Source organism: Apteryx mantelli, chromosome 22 (genome assembly GCF_036417845.1).
Source record: "Apteryx mantelli isolate bAptMan1 chromosome 22, bAptMan1.hap1, whole genome shotgun sequence".
Taxonomy (NCBI): domain Eukaryota; kingdom Metazoa; phylum Chordata; class Aves; order Apterygiformes; family Apterygidae; genus Apteryx; species Apteryx mantelli.
In genome coordinates this window covers 11,326,504-11,347,145 of record NC_089999.1, presented here as the reverse complement: position 1 = coordinate 11,347,145, position 20,642 = coordinate 11,326,504, and the positions used below count along the sequence as shown (strand labels likewise).

Below are 20,642 nucleotides of genomic sequence, written 5' to 3'. Positions count from 1 at the left end.
GAAGTATGCGTTGCCTTTTCTGCAGGCAGACCTTTGTTTGGAAGCAACAGCACATACTGCATTATTGAAACAGCACAATTCTCTACACTGTCTTCTAGCATCACATATGGAGACCACTTCTGATCAAATTTATCTAGTATTATTTCTTAATGTCTAAAAGTAGTCTATGGATAAATCAAATAGGAATTGACTTCAAAAATTTTACTTAAAGTTCATTTGCACATGGAGCAGGTGGGCTTCAGTCCTCCCCAGGCTTGATTTAGCTGCATGTAGTTATGGATGCTACAATTACTATATGATGAAACTGATGTCATATTGCCAAAAATTTCTAGAAAGTTCAGAATATATGAGATGCCCCTTTCTTTTGAGCAACCCTGTTCACATAAAAAGAAAACCACCAAAAATTCAATGTTTACTACTCTATAAATACAATATCATAACCTCAGAAATTACAATTTTAGGCAAAGTCACAATGAACAAGTATTTAATTTTAGATCTTTTATGAGCAAAGATGTTTTAATATGTCACATTTCAAGAGCATCAATCTTTCTTTACAAGAAAAGAAAAATCACTTCATAGATTTGAAGCTAGAGAGGTCCACAAGATTTTCTACAAATTAAAAGCGCCTGGAATACATGCATCATCCTTCAAACATAACGTACTTTGCAATAGGATTGAGAACACAGTAAGTTTTAAACAATATTTAGAATTAAAAGTACCTGAAAAAAAACAACCCTCTCCTTGGAGAGACAGAGACACTAATTCCAAACATCCTCCTGGACAGCTGTGCAAGATCTCAACAAATGCTTTTCTGTACAAGTGGTTAAAAAAAAAAAAACAAAACCAAAGAAATCCCACAGCAAGTTCTGGAATATCAAAACAATGAGTTCATAGAACATTCTTATGTGTCTCTACAGTAATCTCAGCTCCATATTATTTTATTACAAACAATTATTGTGGCCTAAGCCCTATGCAATGGTGCTCAAGATTCATGGCCTCAATCCATGCAACATTCTGTCTTGAGAGAGCAAACTTTAGTTCTCATGCTAAAGTCCAAATGGGTGAATATGAACAAATACAGTAGTAGTTTGCCCAGCTCTGAACCCTTCCCTCACATGTGACTTGACTTACTCAAATTTCAGATATTAAGTAGTAGATTTATCAAAAAGAGAGACTAAATACAAACAGGGCAGTCAAAAGCTACATCACATGTAGGAAGACTAGTGATTGAAGAATGTGCTGAGCATCTTTGAAGGCAGAAGTTTCCACTCCCACTGTGATAAAGAAAGACGAAGATTAAAATGAAATGATGAAAAATGTTTGTCATAAACAACAATGCTTTGTGATTCAATATAGAATATAGCAAAATAGTTTATTTATGCAGTGATGAGGAAAACTTGAAAGAAACTAACTTATCACCTGTCCCTTGAGAGCTCAAGTCCAGAAATCAAGAGTGTAAAACTCAGGTTTTCCCATGTTAAACAGTGTTATTTTTAAAGTGTGAGTACCATTTGGTACTATTCTCTAAAATTAGAATTATGCTTGCATCCTAATGAAAGTATGTGCATTGAATATCTGATAGCAATAAAATTGAGCAGAAAAAAAAACTAATCACACAAATTTACTATCTGGAGTGACACGCTGGACAGTAACCAAATTAAGACAGAAAGGGTAGAATTTTTTCTTTTACCTACTGAGCTGCATATGGAGCCTATTCTGTAACTATCCTCTGACTACTAGAAAACAGGCAAGACTGTCACTAGATTGGTTATTAGCAGTTTTCTGACGAGAGCTGTTCTGAAGGGGAAACAAGCAGCTTAGTACGTAATAAGTCATTGCATCTTTTTTCCTGTGAGTAGTTAGGAAGTTGCATTTTCCCATCTTCCGTTCAATATGCAACAAGCCTGATTAAATTAAGAGGAAACTGAATCTATGTCTATTTATAACCAGATACATATTTAAAAGTACACCATTAACTCATTCGCCTCCATCACCATCTGTTCACTTAAACCATAAATACAGTAGTTCGTTCTACTTCTTCTACACAGAACTGTCTTAAAATAAGTCAATGACATCACTGAACAATAGTTCTGTTCCAGCAATATCTGATGATTAAGTGACTGAGCTTTATATAGGTTATTGTGTATAATTAGACTAAAATGATCAAGTTCTTTCTGAAAAATCCTAACAGTAACATGGCAGCACCAAAAAACAATGGCATTGCAGGCTCAGATCTGTTTGATGCATATGTAACACCCGTTCACAACGACAGAAGGGCACGTAAGCTTCCAGAAATACCTTCCTATCTACCCCCATTCTGTCACCCTCAGGGTTTCCTGACTTTTGCCAGTAAAGTTATTTCCGTGTCCATGTACAAAAACTTCACAAATATTGAATGGACTCTTGTGGAGAGAAAATACCATAAATTTACATAAATCCTAGATTGACACCTGCTCCTCTGACAAGTATACATATAAATCTGCTTTGGGTGAGTTACTTTGAACCTTTTAAGTTGTTCCTGAATCTCCTGACCAAACTTAAAAATCTTCTTTGTTCCTCACCCTGAAAACAGCTTCCTGTCCATCAAGTCAATGGATGTTAGAACAACAAAAGTGCAAAAGACTTCTAAAACACAGGTTTCCCTTGTGAAAAGATTATTTCAAAGAACCTATAGAAAGTGTAATCTTCCTTCCGGGAAGCTAGCTGCTGCCATGCCTTGGTAGCACCGTTGCTCAGGGCAGAACCAGGGGCAAACCTGGACTCTGGTAGAGGTGCCCAGAACTCACAGCAGGTGACTCCAGAACCCAGTTTAAAAGCTTAATCCTGACCTTGACCAATAAATCACAGTATTACCATCACATCAGAAAAGGGACCAAATACAATCACAACTCAAATTCAACATTCTTATCAGAAAGAATTGAGTAAGTCTATACTGACCAAGTGAGTTAATTTTGGTAAGAGTGTGACTACCTCCTCTACTGACTACACTTTGCAGGCTAAACTATGTGGATAAGCACATATTCTGCTTCCTATTTCTCCTCTGTGTTGTTTTTCTTTTTGCCCTACAAGTTATCTGAAAACTAAAAGCAACACAAGCAATACATACATACAGGCTACAATTTCAGAAATTCTTTAGTTTCTGTCCACTAGAATGCGATTGGAATAATAATCACATCTTGACATTTGCTTAAGGGACACATGTGACAGGTAAAATAATGCTTATGATCTACAGGTATCCTATCCAACAACTTTCTTCCTAGTCATCACTATTAGTGAAGTGCACCCTGGCTAAATGAACTATTTACAAATGTAAACTATGCAATTAAAATTTTAAAATAAATAGACAATTTTTACATTATATAGCAACTTGACAACAAGGCAATAGACTATCCAATTATATCTTTCATCATCAAAATGATTTATGTGTACGTTGCTGAGAATGTTTTTGATGAAGCAAATCCTTGGCTCACTTATTCTATTTTGCAAGATCTTTCCTGCTTTTTTTCCTTTACACTGGATAGTTGTGTAAAAACTCCTTAAGCTTTGTCGGATAGTCTGTCATCACTCCAGTGGCTCCCAGATCAAATGCCCTCTTGTATTCTTGTTCTTCATTCAGTACCCAAATATACACCTATAAGATTGAAGAAGATAACAGAAAGAAAGACAAAAATTACAAGAAATACTCACATTAAAAATTAGATAAATTTTGACCTAAAATGTTTCATGAGAGAGATGCCACATATAAAATGATTACGCTGTCATGCCAAAGACACACACAAAAAGTACCCAGCTGCTTATCCCCCTCTCCCTGCCCCAAAAGGCTTTTTTTTTTTTAAGTGCTGACTCCAACTTCAGTTTATGCCCAAGTCTTCAGATAACTCCAAAAGTCAAAATATTTAGTGAAAAGCCCAAAAGAGAATGAGCAGTTTAGCAGATTATGTAGGCTTAAAGTGGGAGGGGGGGAGGGAGGAAAAGTAGAGAATTATATTAAGGAATCTTTTCCCAAACATACTTCTTCCCTTGTAACTACAAAACTGCAAATATAACAGCATAAGCTATTGTTCAAGAACCAAAAAGCAGCTGTGAAACCTAGCAACACAGCAGACCGTTTCAGAATACAGGCCACCTACCCAACATTAAAAAAAAAAAAAGAAGCAGCAGCAGCAGCAGCAATCACCCTCAATAGTGAAAAGCTGAGTAGACTTAAGTTTCTTCCAAGTAAATCTTAAGTGTTTTCAGTAACAAAGGTGAAGGAATACATTTATTTTAAATAAACCATCTAAGCAAATTATATTAATCCTGACTTTGCTCTTTGCACTGAGCTTTCTAAACATAAGAATTTATTTGCAAAACCATAAGAAAACCCTTATCATTAAAACATCAAATAAGACCCCCCCCCCAATAACTTAAAAAGGTAATTATCAAAAGCAAGGGTAATGACTACTGAAGCCATAAGACTTTGAAGAAACATAATGCTCATACAAAAAGGGCAGAGAACACTAATCCATCTTAAGGGCAGGTCTGGCTGGTTCAAGTTCTCACTACCTACCAAGCAGATTTACTTTTAGTTTTGCCACACTGTACCTGAATGCCCCGTGCAGTGAGGTGGTCAAAAAGTGCCTTACGCATTAACAATCTGTAGAAGGGAGAAAGATATTATTTGTCCAAAAACTTGAAGCATACATAGTTTTCAATATCTGTTGATGTTCTGTAATAAGTCCTCCACAGAACATTTAGATTCAATGGTTCCCACAATAAAGAACATAAAACATAAGTTAAAATGTAAGTCTAGTTCAAATATTATTCAAGAGTGCTTAACACAGATATCCAGAAACTTATATTAGCTGTGGATTTTTGTATTAACTCTTCTGAAGATCAAATCCAGCAGGTGCTCTTTCTTCACTCACTGTTAAGTTACTCTGTCTCACATCTGATGAATCAACCCCTTTACTTTCAGAAGAGATTTTATCCTCCACACACCCAGGGACAAGAAAACTCAGCTAATTGGCCACTCAAGAAATCAAACCAACAGATGAAAGTCACAGAAGCAAGAACCAGAAGACACTTACTGCAATCAAGTTCAATCTCTGATAGCATAAGATTAAATTTCCTCTGAATCACAGGTACCCTTAGAAACTTAAGTGTTCCATGTAAGCCAAACAGTACCTTCTTTGACAATATTATGAAACAATCCCATGAAATGAGAAATCCACATTCTGAAACTACTTACGCATTAATTGAACATACTGAATGACAGCAAATAGACTAATTCAGCATTATTTTAGGTCATAAATAGGAATATTGCCCACTGCTACTGCACCTCAGTATGTTTCAGCGTATAAAAAAAAATATGCACACATGAACATCTACAGAATATTTGAATATGCTGCAGTGACAAAAAATAGAAGAAACTGAAAGAAATTACAGTGTAACAAGTAGTTATAGCAATAACTAATCTTAGTTGCTTGGGCCAACTATCAATTTATAGGCAAAATATAAATAACAAATTAATAAGATGCAAATCTTACGTGTCAGCTAGCCAGATAACAAATTTCTGGCTTCTTGTCATCTTTTGTGGTTCTTTCAGCCTATTGAGGAAGAAGGAAAGAAATATTGCACCACAGATTAAAACACTATTTGACATATTTCTGCAAAAGAAATGTGAAGAATTAGTCTTGCAGTTTCTCAAATCAGAGAGCAGTATTTTCCCTTTGGCTTCAAGACAGTGACCTAGAATTGGGTTACACAAGAAAAAATGTGTTACATTAAAGAGAAATGGCAGAGGTGGGTATTCGGCAGCATTTTGAGTAAGGTACGAGAAACAAAGAGCACCTGAAAACTCATACCTGCCCTGATACTAACTTGCCTCTTGGCCTTAATTTACACATCTGAGAAAGAGGGGGAAAGGTGTGAAAATTAGTTATTTGCACAGCATTGAAGCAGGCAGCACTGCTACATATCACTACCAAGACGGCATCAGCACAAGCTGTGTTGTAAAGGCAGCTGCTTTACCCCATGAAAGACACTGTAAATCAAAACCAAACTGATATACACAAGTATCCCACAAGAACTGTATAATTCAAAGCTGCCTAAGACAGGTCAAATACAGAGGAGCAGAAGTTTTGCACAGCTTTCATTTGAGAGTATACAAGAGTACCTAAACTAACAAAATAGTAATTATTAATCTTTTGGGATAGACGCTATCAAGGTGTTAAGCACTTGCTTTATAATTGTTCTATCTAAAGCGCTTCAACTCAAATGGACTGACTTCTTCCTCTGAAAGACAAGAATCACTAAAAAGCTTTTAATACAATGCAATGAAACTATCTGAACACTGAGAACAACAGGGGAATCATAACTTAAGCCAGTTACTCAAATAAGCGTTAAGACCCCTTCAAGTTTTCAGGAAATGTAAACTTTAATCGCCACAAATGACTGAGAACCTCATACTGCTTCAGCTTCCAGGTAAAACAATAACTTCAACACAACTTTACTACCTTATCATAAATTCTGAAGAGGAATTGTGCCACAATGCACTAGAGCACTACCGACCTACTTACTTTAGCATTCAGTTTCTCTAGGAAATGTTTCATTCCACTACATGTTCAGCTTGAGGATACTGACTAAATGAACGCTTAGGCTGGCATTAGCATTCACTTGTATTACTATCATTTCACTGCAACACCCACCAAAGGGCTAACTCACTTGAGGATGATTGAAGGCATTGGAATTTCCAAGAATTCTTCCTTGAAAGGAATAAATGGCAGCAGACCAGTGTAGAACAGGCCAAGTAGGAGGAGGACACGTTGCAAACAGAAGATGATGGGAATGTCAGCATTCTGTAGAAAGCAGCAGAGAAAGATTCTAACTTACCTGTGTAGACTGTCAAGTCTGTTGTAAATAAATTTACTCATGAATGCATGTTTAAAATATAGCACTTGTACCTAAAGAATAAGCTGCCAACTGTTTGTGTCTGCCACTGAATTTAAATTACTCTTCCTGGTAACTTGCAATCCAAGCAAAAGTTTTACACAATTTGAAGGGGCAGCAGTGACCTCAAAAGGTAAAACATCAGCAATTCTGGTACTGCTTTTGTTATCTGCCTTCATCATCTTTCCAGACTGCAAGACACTATGCAGCATTTTGTCTTTGACTAGCATTAACACAGAGAAGGGGGTGGTCAAGCTGTGTTTTATCTGTCTGGGACTTGTAACAGTATGATATCGTATCAACTTGCTCCACAAGACCTTTTTAAAGACGTTGGTTTATGAAGCAAAATACTTGGGCACCGATGCTATGAAAAATGAACAAATACAACTGCTCTTAAGGTAAGGAATGGTGTTGTCCTGTTTCAGAGCACAGATAAATCAGTACAATGTCGACACTCTCCACTAGATCAGTATCACTCAGGTGCATAATTCCCTTGGACTAAGCACAATTTTAATTTAATTCCAAATTGTACAATTCCTTGGCACAAAAAGGAATACAATTTATAGCTGTAAATCAGCTTTATACCAATATAACTCTGTGACAGCTAATGGCCACATCCATTATTTTAATAAAAAACACAAAATAAGCAATCTGTATCAAAATTGCTTTTGCACCAGATGAATGATGTGTGATGTGCAAAACAGGCTTTGTTTTTATGCCAGCAATTCCTAAGACCCCTTATATTATAGAAGTATAAAACAAGATTAAGCTTTTCTCCTTAAATATTTTATTGCAGAGTATATGGGTGTTAAGTATGCTTGACTTACCTTAATGATGTAGTAAGCAAAATATGATTGAGGTGCAAAACCTCAGATCACAGCTAGAAGTCTGGCATAGCTCACTATGCTCCCTGGAATACCTCATCTTGATTTACAGGTTACTTCTCTGTACATGTCACCACACAGTGAAACAGAGGTCAAGAAAAACAAAGCCTGGACCCATTCTTACCTCCTTATGACACTTCGATACAACCTCGTAATTGGCATTCCCCCAAACAGTCAAGTGTTCTCGCTTATACTGACTCACCAGCTCTGAAACCTGCAATACAAAACCAAAAAAGTAGAACCCTAACATGCATTCACTGCATATTATTTTGTGCAGAATTATTTAACTGAAACTCCATTGCTACTTTTCAACTACATAAGTCATTATAGAAAAGATAATTCTTCTATACTCTCTCCCATATTAAGATGATTGTGTTACTTTGAATGGGAGGAAACAGGTGTTCAGTACAACAGAAAAGGAAATAGCATTATACCTACAAGAAAAAATAGAGAATTTTAAAAAGGAAAATGGCAATGAAGTATCTGATGGAAAGCAGATTTCCTCTTCTGTGATGAGCACTTATCTTTATACTGGTACCATCCGTTTATGATGCGTTTGTAGGCAACAGAATCCATATTAAATATAAAACAAAGATGTCCCTAGCAATGTGGCGTCCCTTCATCTGTTTCATGCTGAAATAGGGAGTCAAAAAAGAGCTATTTGCAGACCACCCTGTACTAGTTCTCTATCTTCTGCATTACCTTACACATGGAGCAAGATCTAACAGGTGGAGGATGAAAGAGTTCAAGAACAAATATTTCAGTGTCTCAGACTGCCAGCAACTCAAGGAAGTCCTTACTTTTGGAATTTGAACACCTCCACATGACATTCAGTCTCAGTTCAGTGTAGTTTATCACTTACCTTTTTGATCAACACATTGTTGTTCATTTTGATGTCAATGTTGACCGGAGTTTGTGGAAATGCCTCAAACACCTCTTTCAGGAGTGGAATACGGTTATCTTTACCCTCACAGTGGCATTCTGGGGAAACAGAGAAAGTTGTCACTGCTGTGACCATTATTAATATACTGTAGAGAAAAGCTAAGATATTAGAGCACTTTTTAAAGTTAAAAAAAAAATCCTAAAATTAGCACATTTTTGAACTGGAAAGAGAATTTACTATACTTGTATGGTTGTAATTAACTGTGACAAGCTCACCTCAGTAATGAAAACTGATGCAACTCAGCCATTATTTAGCAACAGTATGAGTGAAGGTATCATTAAAATCCTGAACTAGCAAACAGGGGCTCACTTACCACATACCAAATGCAATGAGATTAACATGAAATGAGACCAACTGATAAAAGAAAGTTTTCCTTCTAGGAAAATTTACTGGAGAAGCCTAATGAGTAAGGGAAACAGAAGGCAGAAATCCCAAATTTTTGTGTCTCGAACTGCTTGTGGATCTAAGGAGTTAGCTGAACCATCTCCCCACTTCATTACTATACATAAAAAAGATTTATAAGTAAAGATAACATCATAGAGCTAAACTCAGTGGCTCCCCTCTCCTTTTTTTTTTTTTTTTTTTTTTTAAGTACTTTGCAATTTTGAACAGAGAAGTTTAAAACAAAATTATCTTGCCAGACAATTAAAATATGGAAGGATTATTCAAGACAATCACAAAGCCCTTCAGCCATATACATCTGATGTAATCACCAGCAGCGTTTTCAAAGTGGAAGCACTCAGTTTTAGCTTGTATGCTGTATTCAAATATGCTCTCAAGAATCACAGTTTTCACAAGACGACAGGCTAATCATTTTCTAGGCCTTCCTCTCCTGCAGCAATATTCATGCTGATCTTTAAGCCATGCGTACAATAACTATTACTCTCTTCATTCACCCTTCTGAAAATACCTACATTATCTGACATCTTGTGGTACTTCAAGCACAGAGTGCACCAGCACAACAGCACTTGAGAAGTAAAGTCAATTGATTCATTGATTTTTCATACCAGTGAATTTTAAATCAGTACCCTCTGAAGAGCTCACAAGGGAACTGGAAAGCAGTTGCAAGAAGTAGATAAGCAGACAGCTGAAATGTTTACTTGGAAAAAGATGTCTTACATTTTAAATTTATTCACCATCTACTGATATGAAAAAATATAATCCTAGCCTTAGAAACCATAACATTTTTCCCTCTTAAAGCTTCTCTTATCAAGATACTGATAGAAGCAAGTCCTCACTTTTCTGTTCCCTTTGATGAAGTAAGAAATTGCCACACTACAATTATGGAAAAGTAGTTACTGTTACTGTAAATTGAAGCAGCAAAAGTCAAAAACTTACCTTTCTGAAATGTGACATCCAATTTGCAGAGATATGGAGGAAGTTCCTTAAAAATAAAGGGAAAAGGAACACTAATTCAAAAGCAATGACATAATCAACTTTCCTTGAAAAAGACAAAAAAAATTAATAAGCCATATAAGTTATCTTTAAGATACAAACGATATTTTGTGTATGTTTCTAGGCTTCTTGCCTAAGAAGTGATTTTGTGAACATTCTGTTCCTTCTTACTTGAACTGTTTGGCATTCTTAGATCTGTGTTACCTCCAGCTGAATAAGAGAGAAAAATGTTTTCAGATGTCTGAAAAACATGGGTAAGTCTATTAAAATATCATGTAGAAAGACAGTTCTACAAAGCAGGCTTTTAAAGCTGTCACTGCAGGTGGGGTTCATCTACCTGTTTTACCCATTAAAAAGAACGAGCTGGCTGACTAAGCCGTCTCTGTCATCAGTATGGCAAAACAGGCACACCTCCAGAAGGCCATTCATCCAAGCTACCATGGGATGGACTTAATCACCTTCTGGACGTGTGCCTATTTTTCTCCCTTGACTACACAGGGAGCCTAGACAACTTTGTCAAACAAGATAAATAGTCTTCTTGGATTTTTAATACTAAATACACACACATGCGCGCATGCAGCCTCCCCCCAGCCATTCCACAAACACATTTTTACCCATCATCTAGCACTTACATTTTTTCTTCAACTTACAGAGTATTTGAGGTCCGATATATTGACATCAACTCCTGTTGATCTCTTCAGGTTCTCGTCATGGGACACAACCACTTGTTCATCTTTTGTCAGGTGACAATCTAGCTCCAACATGTCTGTTCCTATATTAACTGCACTGGAAGCAAAGAAGTCTGCCTTGAACCAAACGCACATTTTGTACAGGTCCAAACCTAACACATACATGTTATTAAAAACTAATCCCAGGGAAAGCACTTTAGATGCTTTATGATGCAATGAATCCTCGCAACCTTGTTTTAAAGCAAGAAACAAATAACCTCTGTTGCAGTGAAAACCTGATGCAAGAATAAACAAGATACTATGAATCAGAGACGGGATTTGAGCTCTGGAGCTTTGGCTCTGCCTTCTGCAGAAATCAAGTCGTACTTTTGCCTGTGCAGTCTACTCTCTCACTATTAAGAAACTTGTAGAGTATTGTTTCAGAATTTTTGGAGCATGATGCTTATTAGTATCAGCACATTTACCACTAGAAGAAACAAGCTCTTTAAAGAACTAATCAATTCTGTAGTAGGCATAAACAAAAAAATGACAAGGATGTGAAAGACTTTCATGGATTTCTTTTTTTTTTTTCTTTCTTTCTTTTTTTTTTTTAATGTAACCTAAGTTTAGTAGGCTTAGGAAATTAGCAATGGGGCATTCAGCCTTTTAGCTTTTTTGGCTAGCAAAACTACTTTTTTTTTATTATTATTTCAGTGAAAAACAGTTTGTAATTTTAAAATGCACAATCATATTTTTAAAAGCAATGCAGCAGAATTAGCTATACATATTCCAATCCACTGCTTTGAAAAGTTGCAATCCAGTATCAAATCCACTCTATAAAAGCTTACTTAGAAGGAGGAGGGGTAAAGAAAGGAAAGCAGAAAGTAGGTATAATACTGCTGAAAAAGAAGTGCAAGAAACTCCACCCCCCCACCCTCCAAGAAAAAATTTATTCCAACAAGAAGCGAAGTCCCAGCCTCAAGCTTGAACACCCTTCCTTTATAACACCGGGCTGCTCTTTTTATCCACCTCAGAACAAATCTTTGATATCTGCCAGTACAGTCTATACCTTACCCAAAGCTCAGTGACTTCAGCTTGTATTGCTAACAAATCTGACAATTTGCCAGGTTGTTTCTAGTAGCTGCTGCTAATAGGCTTCCTTAAAGTGCCAACTTTTTTCAGCTGCCAATCAGTCTGTTCTGCAGCATTGTAATAACATATCAAATCCACATCGCTCCAGAAAAGACTCCAGATGTTCTCCAGATTCATAAAAACACAAGCCTTAAACAGTGTTCTGAGCCAACCACTTCAGAACTCAAGTTGCAAAGCAGACTCCCATTACCAAATCAGAATGATACAGCTCTTCATTTGTGTTTAGCTCCAACTGTTTTCAGGTGACAGGAAATAAATAAGAAAAGCCATACCTTGGAACTCAATTTCCATTGGGCATGGTCTAATACAGCACAATATGCATAGTTTATAAATTCTAAAGTTGACCAAGTACTTTTATTGCTGTAGCTACACTGAATTTTTTAAAGCTTTCTCTCTTAACCAAGCATGTTCATGTAAGAAATGGAATCCAGTAAAATAAGAAAAATATCTTGAGAGTTCACTTCGCTGCTTCCTGTCAAAACAATGCTAAACTACATGCTTGCATTAAAGACAATCAAGCTTGTATTTAGATTATTATGGCATCTTTTATGCCAGATCTCCATATCCTTTAAGACACTATATATGACTCTCTTCAGTTAAAAACAATTATTTTAAAATCTAAAACCACCATACAAGCATTTAAGTACAGTATAAAATGAGTACAGCCCACAGATACCTATTAAGTGTTTTACCATGCAAACATAAGTAGTGTCTTTGGCACAAAGAGCTTGTAATTGTTTTCCAGAATATTTATAGGTTAAGCTAGTGTAGAACCAGCTGTTACCACCGGACCTTTTTTTTTTTTTTTTTTTTAAACAGCTTGTAGGATACAAGGAAGAGAAGTGGCTCTACTAATATTTAAGAAATCACTGTCAGAGTGTAAATAGCATAAGTAAAACTGTTTGCTTTTTAATAGTTTGGGTTACTGTCAACAATAGTAAAATACTAAAATACAAATAAGACAAAAATAAAGAGGGCAGGTCTTATGTGGCAGACAAGTGTTCTCTTTTGGATCCAACTACACCAATGGCCAAATATGCCTGCCCAGACCCGCAGAAACAGCTCTGGCAGGCACACCCTGTTTGGCCTCATGCAAAATTTGATGGGTTATAAATTGATTAGTTTATACCAGCTATCTGAGCCAATCCGGATGATTTTTCATGATGTGGCTCACCAGCTTTCTACAAAATTTCTTCCACTAGCATACTGGTGGAGATGGCAATGAGCAGCTGGGAGGAACAAAGCCTTTACTCCTTTCACAGCAGCAGCCACAACGCTTAATCTGTTGTCTAATGCAAGGTAACTGCTGTGACTCTGCTTTCTGCAGAGGTGATATGCTTTTATTATGCAGCCAAAAATCTCAAAATAAGTAACTAAACTTTGGCTATTGACAGTTATGACCATTTTAAAAAATTGAATCTCAGTGCATTTGTTACACTATGGTCATAAAATAATTAAAACGTAATACGGCCAGAACAAACACCTGCAACATCTCAAAACATGATTTGACTCCTAGTACACTCCTTACTATGAATACAACTTATTCACCTCTGAGAATGAAATAAAAAGTTAGAGCGTAAGTTTATAAATACACTAAAAAAAAAAAGAGAGAGAAAAAAAAACACGAGCATCTTTCTCTAACCTGTTCAGTTCTATAGATATAAAACCAAAACAGATACTAAAAGAAAATTAAGAAGCCATTAAAAAAGAAAGAAAAAGCACTTTCAGGAAAATGTGGTAGCAGAGTTGAAAAACAGCAGGCTAGTAGGACCAAAACACAGAAAGCTATGCTAAGCTTCCATGGAGATCGAAAACATCGCAGCCCTTTCAATAGCACTGTTTGGTTGCGAAAGTTGGCGCTGCCCAATCTGCAAGGAAATGAACAAACTGATGAGGCTACTTAGCACAAAGCACAGCTAGAAAAAAGCCGCTGCCGCCTACACAATTTGCTCACTGCTCTTTGGCAACTGGAGTTTTAGACATCCTTCTTTCTGGAATACTTCTGAGAACTTTGTTATAATTCACTACTTAAATGCTGGAGGTTTAAAAGGCTTTCTAACCCAATTTTAAACTCTCAGATTGAAGGCTTTCGCACACTCTGCCAATGAAGTATATGCAGGAGAAAAAAACACAGCACAAACACACACTTTCATTAGCTTTGTAGATGTGTATTAAAAGTTTGCTAACATTAAGACTTCAGTCACAATCTGCCTGTAAGACAAATTATTATCTCCTTCCATACAGATAAGGGAACTGAACACTACGACACTGTGGAATATCTAAGAGTATTGCTTATGGCCATGATAGCAGTCAGACCTCTTGAAATCCAGCATTGTGCGTTAATTAGTATATTGATATAAACTATAACCTGAAATATCAATGTATCTAGAAAAGACAGCATATGATATTAACTACAAAAATAGTCATATAAGAATAATGATAAATTAATGGATTTTGTTTCAAGACTGAAGCAAACTGAGGGAGAATTGAGAGAACAGGGTAAGAAAACGTGAAACTGAAGCCTGAAGGTATTTAATCAAAAAAGGCTTCTCCTGGTTTGCTGCATTTAATTTCAAAACCCAAGAGCAAAGGAAGGCATTTGATGTTTACTCTTTTATCCTCTTTCCAAAAGAGTTATTACTAGATAAGTTGATGTGAAAATCATCCTGCTCTATTACACTGTCTTCCCTTAGCTGTAAGATCCTTCAGTCTTCTATGCAGCCTCCAAAATGTACTTAATGTGATGATCCACCACATGGCATCAAATACCATTGCGGTTAACTAGCGTGCCAACGTTCCACTCCCCAATACCGTAAAGGCCAAGTTTAGCCCCCATGTCTAAGGTGAACTTTGCTGACCTGAAGGAAAAAGGAGTCTCCATTAAACATGGACGCAGTATTGTTACATATTTTATTAGTTAAAGCAGGAGGAATAAGGCCTCAGGAGTTTTATTTCCAACTGCAAGTTTATTACATTACTGTGTACAAGTCAAAGCTTGTGGTACCCCAGTTTCTTCATTTTTAAATTGTAGTAATATTTAGCAATCCATAGAAGTTGCTCAAAGGAGAGATGGCTTTTAGAAACAAAACACTGTACCCCAAAACAACTGCTGGAAGTCCCATCTTTTGTGATTGCTTCAGTCACTAAACACAATGAAAACACCATTCTAGACATTATTGGTTCCTTTTGTACTCACTGGTGAAAGGCTGCCATTGTGTTTTCCAGGTTCTCTCCCGCACCTGCAAGAATAACAAAAACTAAAACATGCACTAAATCCTTATCCGCCCCTCAATCCCAGTGGAAATAAATTCAAAATTAATGGATTAAAATGTACATATTTGGAAGAAGTATCTGGACAAATGAGAGTAAGGCTAGAGTCATAAATCCTAGAGCTGCTGCTAGCCCACTGGGGAAACTCAAGTGATGTGACTTTCTCAAGGTAATAGAATCTAAAAAAATAAGACTTATCTTGGGTTTCTGTAACACTTCGAATATACAAATCAGAGGTCAGGTGCCCTGGCTTTGCTTAAAGGCTTTTTTTTTTGGCTATGGCAATATGCTCCACAGGCACAGGAACAGTGTATGTATGAGATCTATTTCAGACGTAGTGAGAGGAGTAATGAGAGAAAAGATGACAGGGAAAAAAAAAAAAAAAAGTAGACTCTCTGAAGCTGCTATTCCCTAAATGCATAACCCAGTTGATGCTCAAAGAGGTGAAGACCTCTTTTTTCAGTACAAAGACGCTTCCTGAAACAGCATAAGTCAGTCAATAAAGACTTATTCTGCTGGCAAAGACAGACCTCATGGACATGGAATGCAATGGACATTAACTCCACCTAAGACAAAGAAGGACAAACAAATTTAATTTTCTCTCAGACAGCAAACTAAGGCAAAACCTGCAACTCTTAGGCCATCACTCTTTACATATGAATCTTTGAAAATAAACCTGGTTAGGGGCTAGAAAAGGATGTATTCCCTCCCTCCCTCATAAAATATACAATATTATGCACTGAAAAGAAAACAGCTTCAGGAAGATACATGTACTGATGAAGACATCTATGCAAATTTTAGCTGCTCTATGGCACTGACGAATGACAGACTTTGTAAACAACATAATTATAGAAGCTCTAATAAGGCCCTGCCTATTAACAAGACCTACCAATACATACTTATCTAAGTCTGTGATTAAAGCGATACAATTTTATGCATGCATAATAAATCAAATTTGCTGTTATCAGGTTAGATTGCATTGATAAATTTATATAGAAAAGCTTAACTAACTTGGAATCAAAATGACAATATCTGCATGGTTTAACATATATCAATATGGTTAATCCACAGTAACTTCTGTGATTAGACAGTCACCAATATTTTAGGTAATCTGATGGCAGAATTAGCAAATTTGATCGGCTGAATGGCAGAAGTGACCTATGGCTAGAGAAAAGCATGAGAATCTCATCGTGTACTACCAGTGATTGTTCAACAGACAGGAAAAACGTGCACAGGACCTGGATGAGGAGTCGTAAGATATCTAAAACTTCAATTTTTATTGCACTTAATTTATCGACTGTGGTAATACAGTCCATACAGCCGGAACTGTAACAGAGGGAAAACACAGATTCAGTCTTTAATCTGTGAACAGAACAATATCCTAATATTTCTGGGCAGAAATTTCAAAAAAATAAAGCTTTAAATGCCTGCTGTAGCAAGCTACATGTCATAAAAGTAGGTATGGTGAGTTAAACCAGTTGATAACAGAAAGCCTGACTTGTAGTGCTTTTGGGAAATGGGAAAATAATTTAGAGATCAGCTGAAACAGGGGTTCTAAATCAGCAACATGGCTTTCACAAACCTTATTCAGAAAAGGGAATTACAACAAGCAAGTGAAGGCATATATTGAATCATTTTCCTTCCTAAGAGAAAAAGGCTGGGCTTATTGAAGGCCTTTTGACATTTTATTTACTCAGATATATCTCCAAAATCACATATTATCTATTGGCTTTGTGAACTACATACATTTCTCAAGGCCTCAAGACGAAAACCACCTTCCTCAGCATGCTTTAGCATCCTGTGAGCCAAAGCAGCCATATCCAAGCATTAAAGTTGCATAGTCTAATTTTGAAAGCACTATCATGGAGCAAAGGGGAGTCAAAGTCAAGCACCAGCTCAAGGAAAAGGTCCCACAGAGTTTTGGATTTTTTCCTCATGGAAGCAAAGAAGACCAACAGCATCCTGGGCTACACTAGGAAGAGCATTGCCAGCAGGTCAAGGGAGGCAACTCCCCCCCTTTACTCAGCACTGATGGGACAGTATCTCCAGTGCTGTGTCCGGTTCCGGGTTCCCCAGTACAAGAGAGACACAAACATAATGGAGCAAGTCCAACAAAGGCCACGAAGATTAAAAGATTAGAGCATCTGACATACAAGAACAGACTGAGAGAGCTGGGATTACTTAGTCTGCAGAAGAGAAGGCTCCTGGAGGATCTTATCAAAGCGTATAGATGCCTGATGAGAGGGGGTAAAGACAACAAAGGCAGACTCTTCTCATTGGCACCTACTGAAAGGATGTGAGGCAATGGGCACAAATTGAAATACAGGAAAATCAGTTAAAACAACAACAACAAAAATTACCGTGAGAGTGATCAAACACCGGAAAAGGTTTCCCAGAGAGGCTGTAGAGTCTTTGTTCTCTGAACAAGGTCCCCAGCAACCTGCTCTAAGCAGGCGGGGTGAACTAAATGATCTCCAGAGGTCCCTTCCAACCTTAACTATTCAGGGATTCTGCAATAGTCTTAGAAATAAAGCCCATTAGAGAGCATAACTTATTAACAACAGACTGGCTGGATATATACACTTATTCTATGTCTGATAATGCTACCCTCTCTCAAAAGACTCTAAAATCCAGCTGGCATAGAGAGAGGATTCTAGCATGGAATATCAAGACTTAATTATTGATCTCAGAAATGACCAATTTATAGTTTTAAATCAATGCAGAAGTGAAGCAATAATTCAGGAATGCTTCCACAGAAGAGCTATAAACTGAGAGAAGAAAATTCTTGCATTAAAAAAGAAGCAAAACCAAAATCCAGAGACTTAAGAGATTTCACATACAAGGCTTCATCTCAGAGAAGAGAAAGCGAAACAAGCACTATCTTGATCTCTGAAGTTGATAGGAGTAATGCAATAGGAAACCTGACACTGCATGGAAAGCTACAACAGGACTAAAGCCTGAGAACTTAAATCCCACAGGAATTAAAGTTACAAAATAAACACTACAATGAGTAAAAAGTAAGTGATCTTCAATCTCATAGTACCTGATGAGCAAAAAGCTACTGAGATGTTATTTAAGGGTTGTAGTACTACCCTAGATGTACTTCACAGTATATACAGGAACAAAGAACAATTCAAAGGCTGTGGACTTTGTCTTGCAACGCCTAATGAATAATCATCCCATTCAGTAGGGTTTTTCTTGTTGTTTTAATAGTACTTAGCGCAAATAGCCTAAAAGCTCCCATTCTAGGCTTAGGGTTATATATCTTAACTAATGCCATTACAAAAAAAGTGAGAACAAACAAAGATTAAAGAGTTCACACTAGATTCTGACAAAATCATTGGCAAGTTTGTAAAAGTTTGTAAATTAATAAACAAAAAGTTAACAAAAGTTTGTAAATTAAAATATTGACCAGGAAACAGCTAAAATATACATTCCACATCAAAAGGTGCATTTTGTGCTATACTTAAGGCTATCTACTATAAAGAAACTTAATCTGTTTTATAAATCATCAAAATATTTAAAACTTTAAACTGTGAATCTGACACATCTTCAACATTTTTGGCAAGATATTTACTGGAAAAGTGACTGACAATATTTTCATAAATTGAATAGGGCAGCAGGGAACAGGAAAGAACTGACCTTCACCAGCACAGAACAGGAAAAGTAAGATTTGCCATATTTGCTTCCTCCCAATGCTTTAGAAAAGGTAAAAGAAACTTTAAAAATATCTTTCCATGATGATGAGAAACAACCAGACCACCCATAAGGCCTTGCAGCAAGTATATGGAGGGAACGAGATTCAAATAATTGGCATCAGATTTACAGTAAGGGGAGAAAGAACAAAATCACAGTAAACTCTATATTTCTTCTGAATCTAGAAAGCAAAGCAATGAGAAATACTAGACACCTTGCACACTTCTCCAAGGCAGTGTAATTCTCATGCTAACATAAGAGAACAAAAAGAGAACATCACCGATAGCCTTTTTAAGAAGTGTTTTTTATTTAGAAAGTTATAGGTAGCAGTTTTTCTAAGAAACAAAAATAATGCTCCTTAGTTGCGCTGTAAAACCCTTTCTTTTACTTGCATTCAGAAAGGTCTTGTGAGAGCCTTAAAACTAAAAAGGCACCTTATTCAACAGCCAGCAACAGTTTCCTTCAGAAAAGAACCCCTACTATTTTGATTCTCGATTTGTCTTTTTCATCATATGATGGTATTTGCATTTAGCCCTTTTTTCTTAAGTGCATCCAGAGCCATGGACATACAAAACTAATCTAATTTTGAGAAACTTGTCTAGCTTAGTTTTTACTGCAAACAGAACCAGAGACCAGGCGCTTATTTACAGCTTGCCCCACATAACTCCATGCCTTATCTTTCACTATGGAACTTTTTAACCAGAGCCAGCTTCCCAGTTGAGCTCCAGACCACATTTTTCCATATACTTTTTTTTCACAGTCAAATGTCCTAGGAACCTAGCACCTGAGGAGGGTGCTGGGCCAAGCCTAGTCCTCTGCAAGCAACATCAGCCGTGCCTCTCGATACACTTATGAGCATCTTGAGAGCTGCTGAGAGGGTCACCCATCCTTCCCCCATCGCTCTTGCTCCAAGATCTCCCTCTTCTGCCGGCTGGAGAGCAAAGGGCGAGACTAGAGCTGAAAGCAAGCGAGTATCTGGAGCACACAATGAATCAGTAGAACAGTTAGAGGCAAGACTGATCTTTGGACCTGCTCTAAACAACGGTCAGCCCTTTTATTAGGAAGAAAGGGATAATAACTATAGGATCATTAGGAAGAAAATAAAAATCTATCCGGAAACCACCAAGATCTGAATCCCCGGGAGAACCGGCTGATTTCAGTGGATGGGTTACGAGTTCGGAGACTTATTCAGCTTTGAAATCAAGCACCGGTCAGCAGGTGGCACCTAAAATTAGGTTACCGGAGGAAGGTTTACAAGGAGCCCGCTGGGAGCTGCGGGCATCACAGCAACGGCTCCAGATCCTCCCAATATAGCCCTGGCAGCGGCGCCCGCAGCCGGCACTGGGGAGACGAGCACGGCCCGGACGGGGGAAGCGCGCTCCTCCCGGCGGCAGCGGGGCAGGGGGCAGGGGGCGAGCCGGCAGGGCCGGGGGCAGGGGCAGGCTGCCGCCGCGGCCTCCCCGCCCCTCACTCACCGCCGCGGTGCGAGATGTGCCGGCAGCGGAAGCGCTGCCGCTTGGGCCGGTGGAGCAGCCCCGGGCACTTGAGGAGAAGCGCCGAGGTGAGGACGTAGCCGCCCAGCGTGGAGAGCAGGTACAGCGCCGCCGACATCCTGCGCCTCTCGTCAGCTGCTCCCGCCCGGCCCGGCCCGGCCCACAGCCGGCTCGCACTGAGGCGGCAGCGTCGGCAGCGCTGCGGGAGCCG

The 20,642-nt window shown here is 37.8% G+C and overlaps 1 protein-coding gene across 1 annotated transcript; it reads right to left on the bottom strand.

Annotated features, from left to right (window-relative positions):
- Positions 1–467: 467 nt before the first annotated feature.
- GDPD1 (glycerophosphodiester phosphodiesterase domain containing 1) lies at positions 468–20,583 on the bottom strand. Its single transcript, XM_067309686.1, has 11 exons — positions 20,414–20,583; positions 15,169–15,211; positions 10,803–10,938; positions 10,096–10,141; positions 8,677–8,795; positions 7,939–8,028; positions 6,706–6,839; positions 5,529–5,588; positions 4,585–4,636; positions 3,471–3,631; positions 468–1,274 (listed from the first exon to the last, which is right to left on the bottom strand). The coding sequence occupies exons 1-10, from the start codon at positions 20,547–20,549 to the stop codon at positions 3,509–3,511; spliced, it is 939 nt and encodes a 312-aa protein (XP_067165787.1). The 5' UTR covers positions 20,550–20,583; the 3' UTR covers positions 468–1,274; positions 3,471–3,508.
- Between the last annotated feature and the right edge of the window lie 59 nt (positions 20,584–20,642).

Coding starts and splice junctions, on each gene's coding strand:
- GDPD1 (XM_067309686.1), bottom strand. CDS start 20,549: ATGTCGGCGGCGCTGTACCTGCTCTCCACGCTGGGCGGCTACGTCCTC. Junction 8,796..10,095: donor GGATGTCACATTTCAGAAAG/GTAAGTTTTTGA, acceptor CTGTTTCCCCAG/AATGCCACTGTGAGGGTAAA. Junction 6,840..7,938: donor TATCGAAGTGTCATAAGGAG/GTAAGAATGGGT, acceptor TGCTTTCTACAG/AATGCTGACATTCCCATCAT.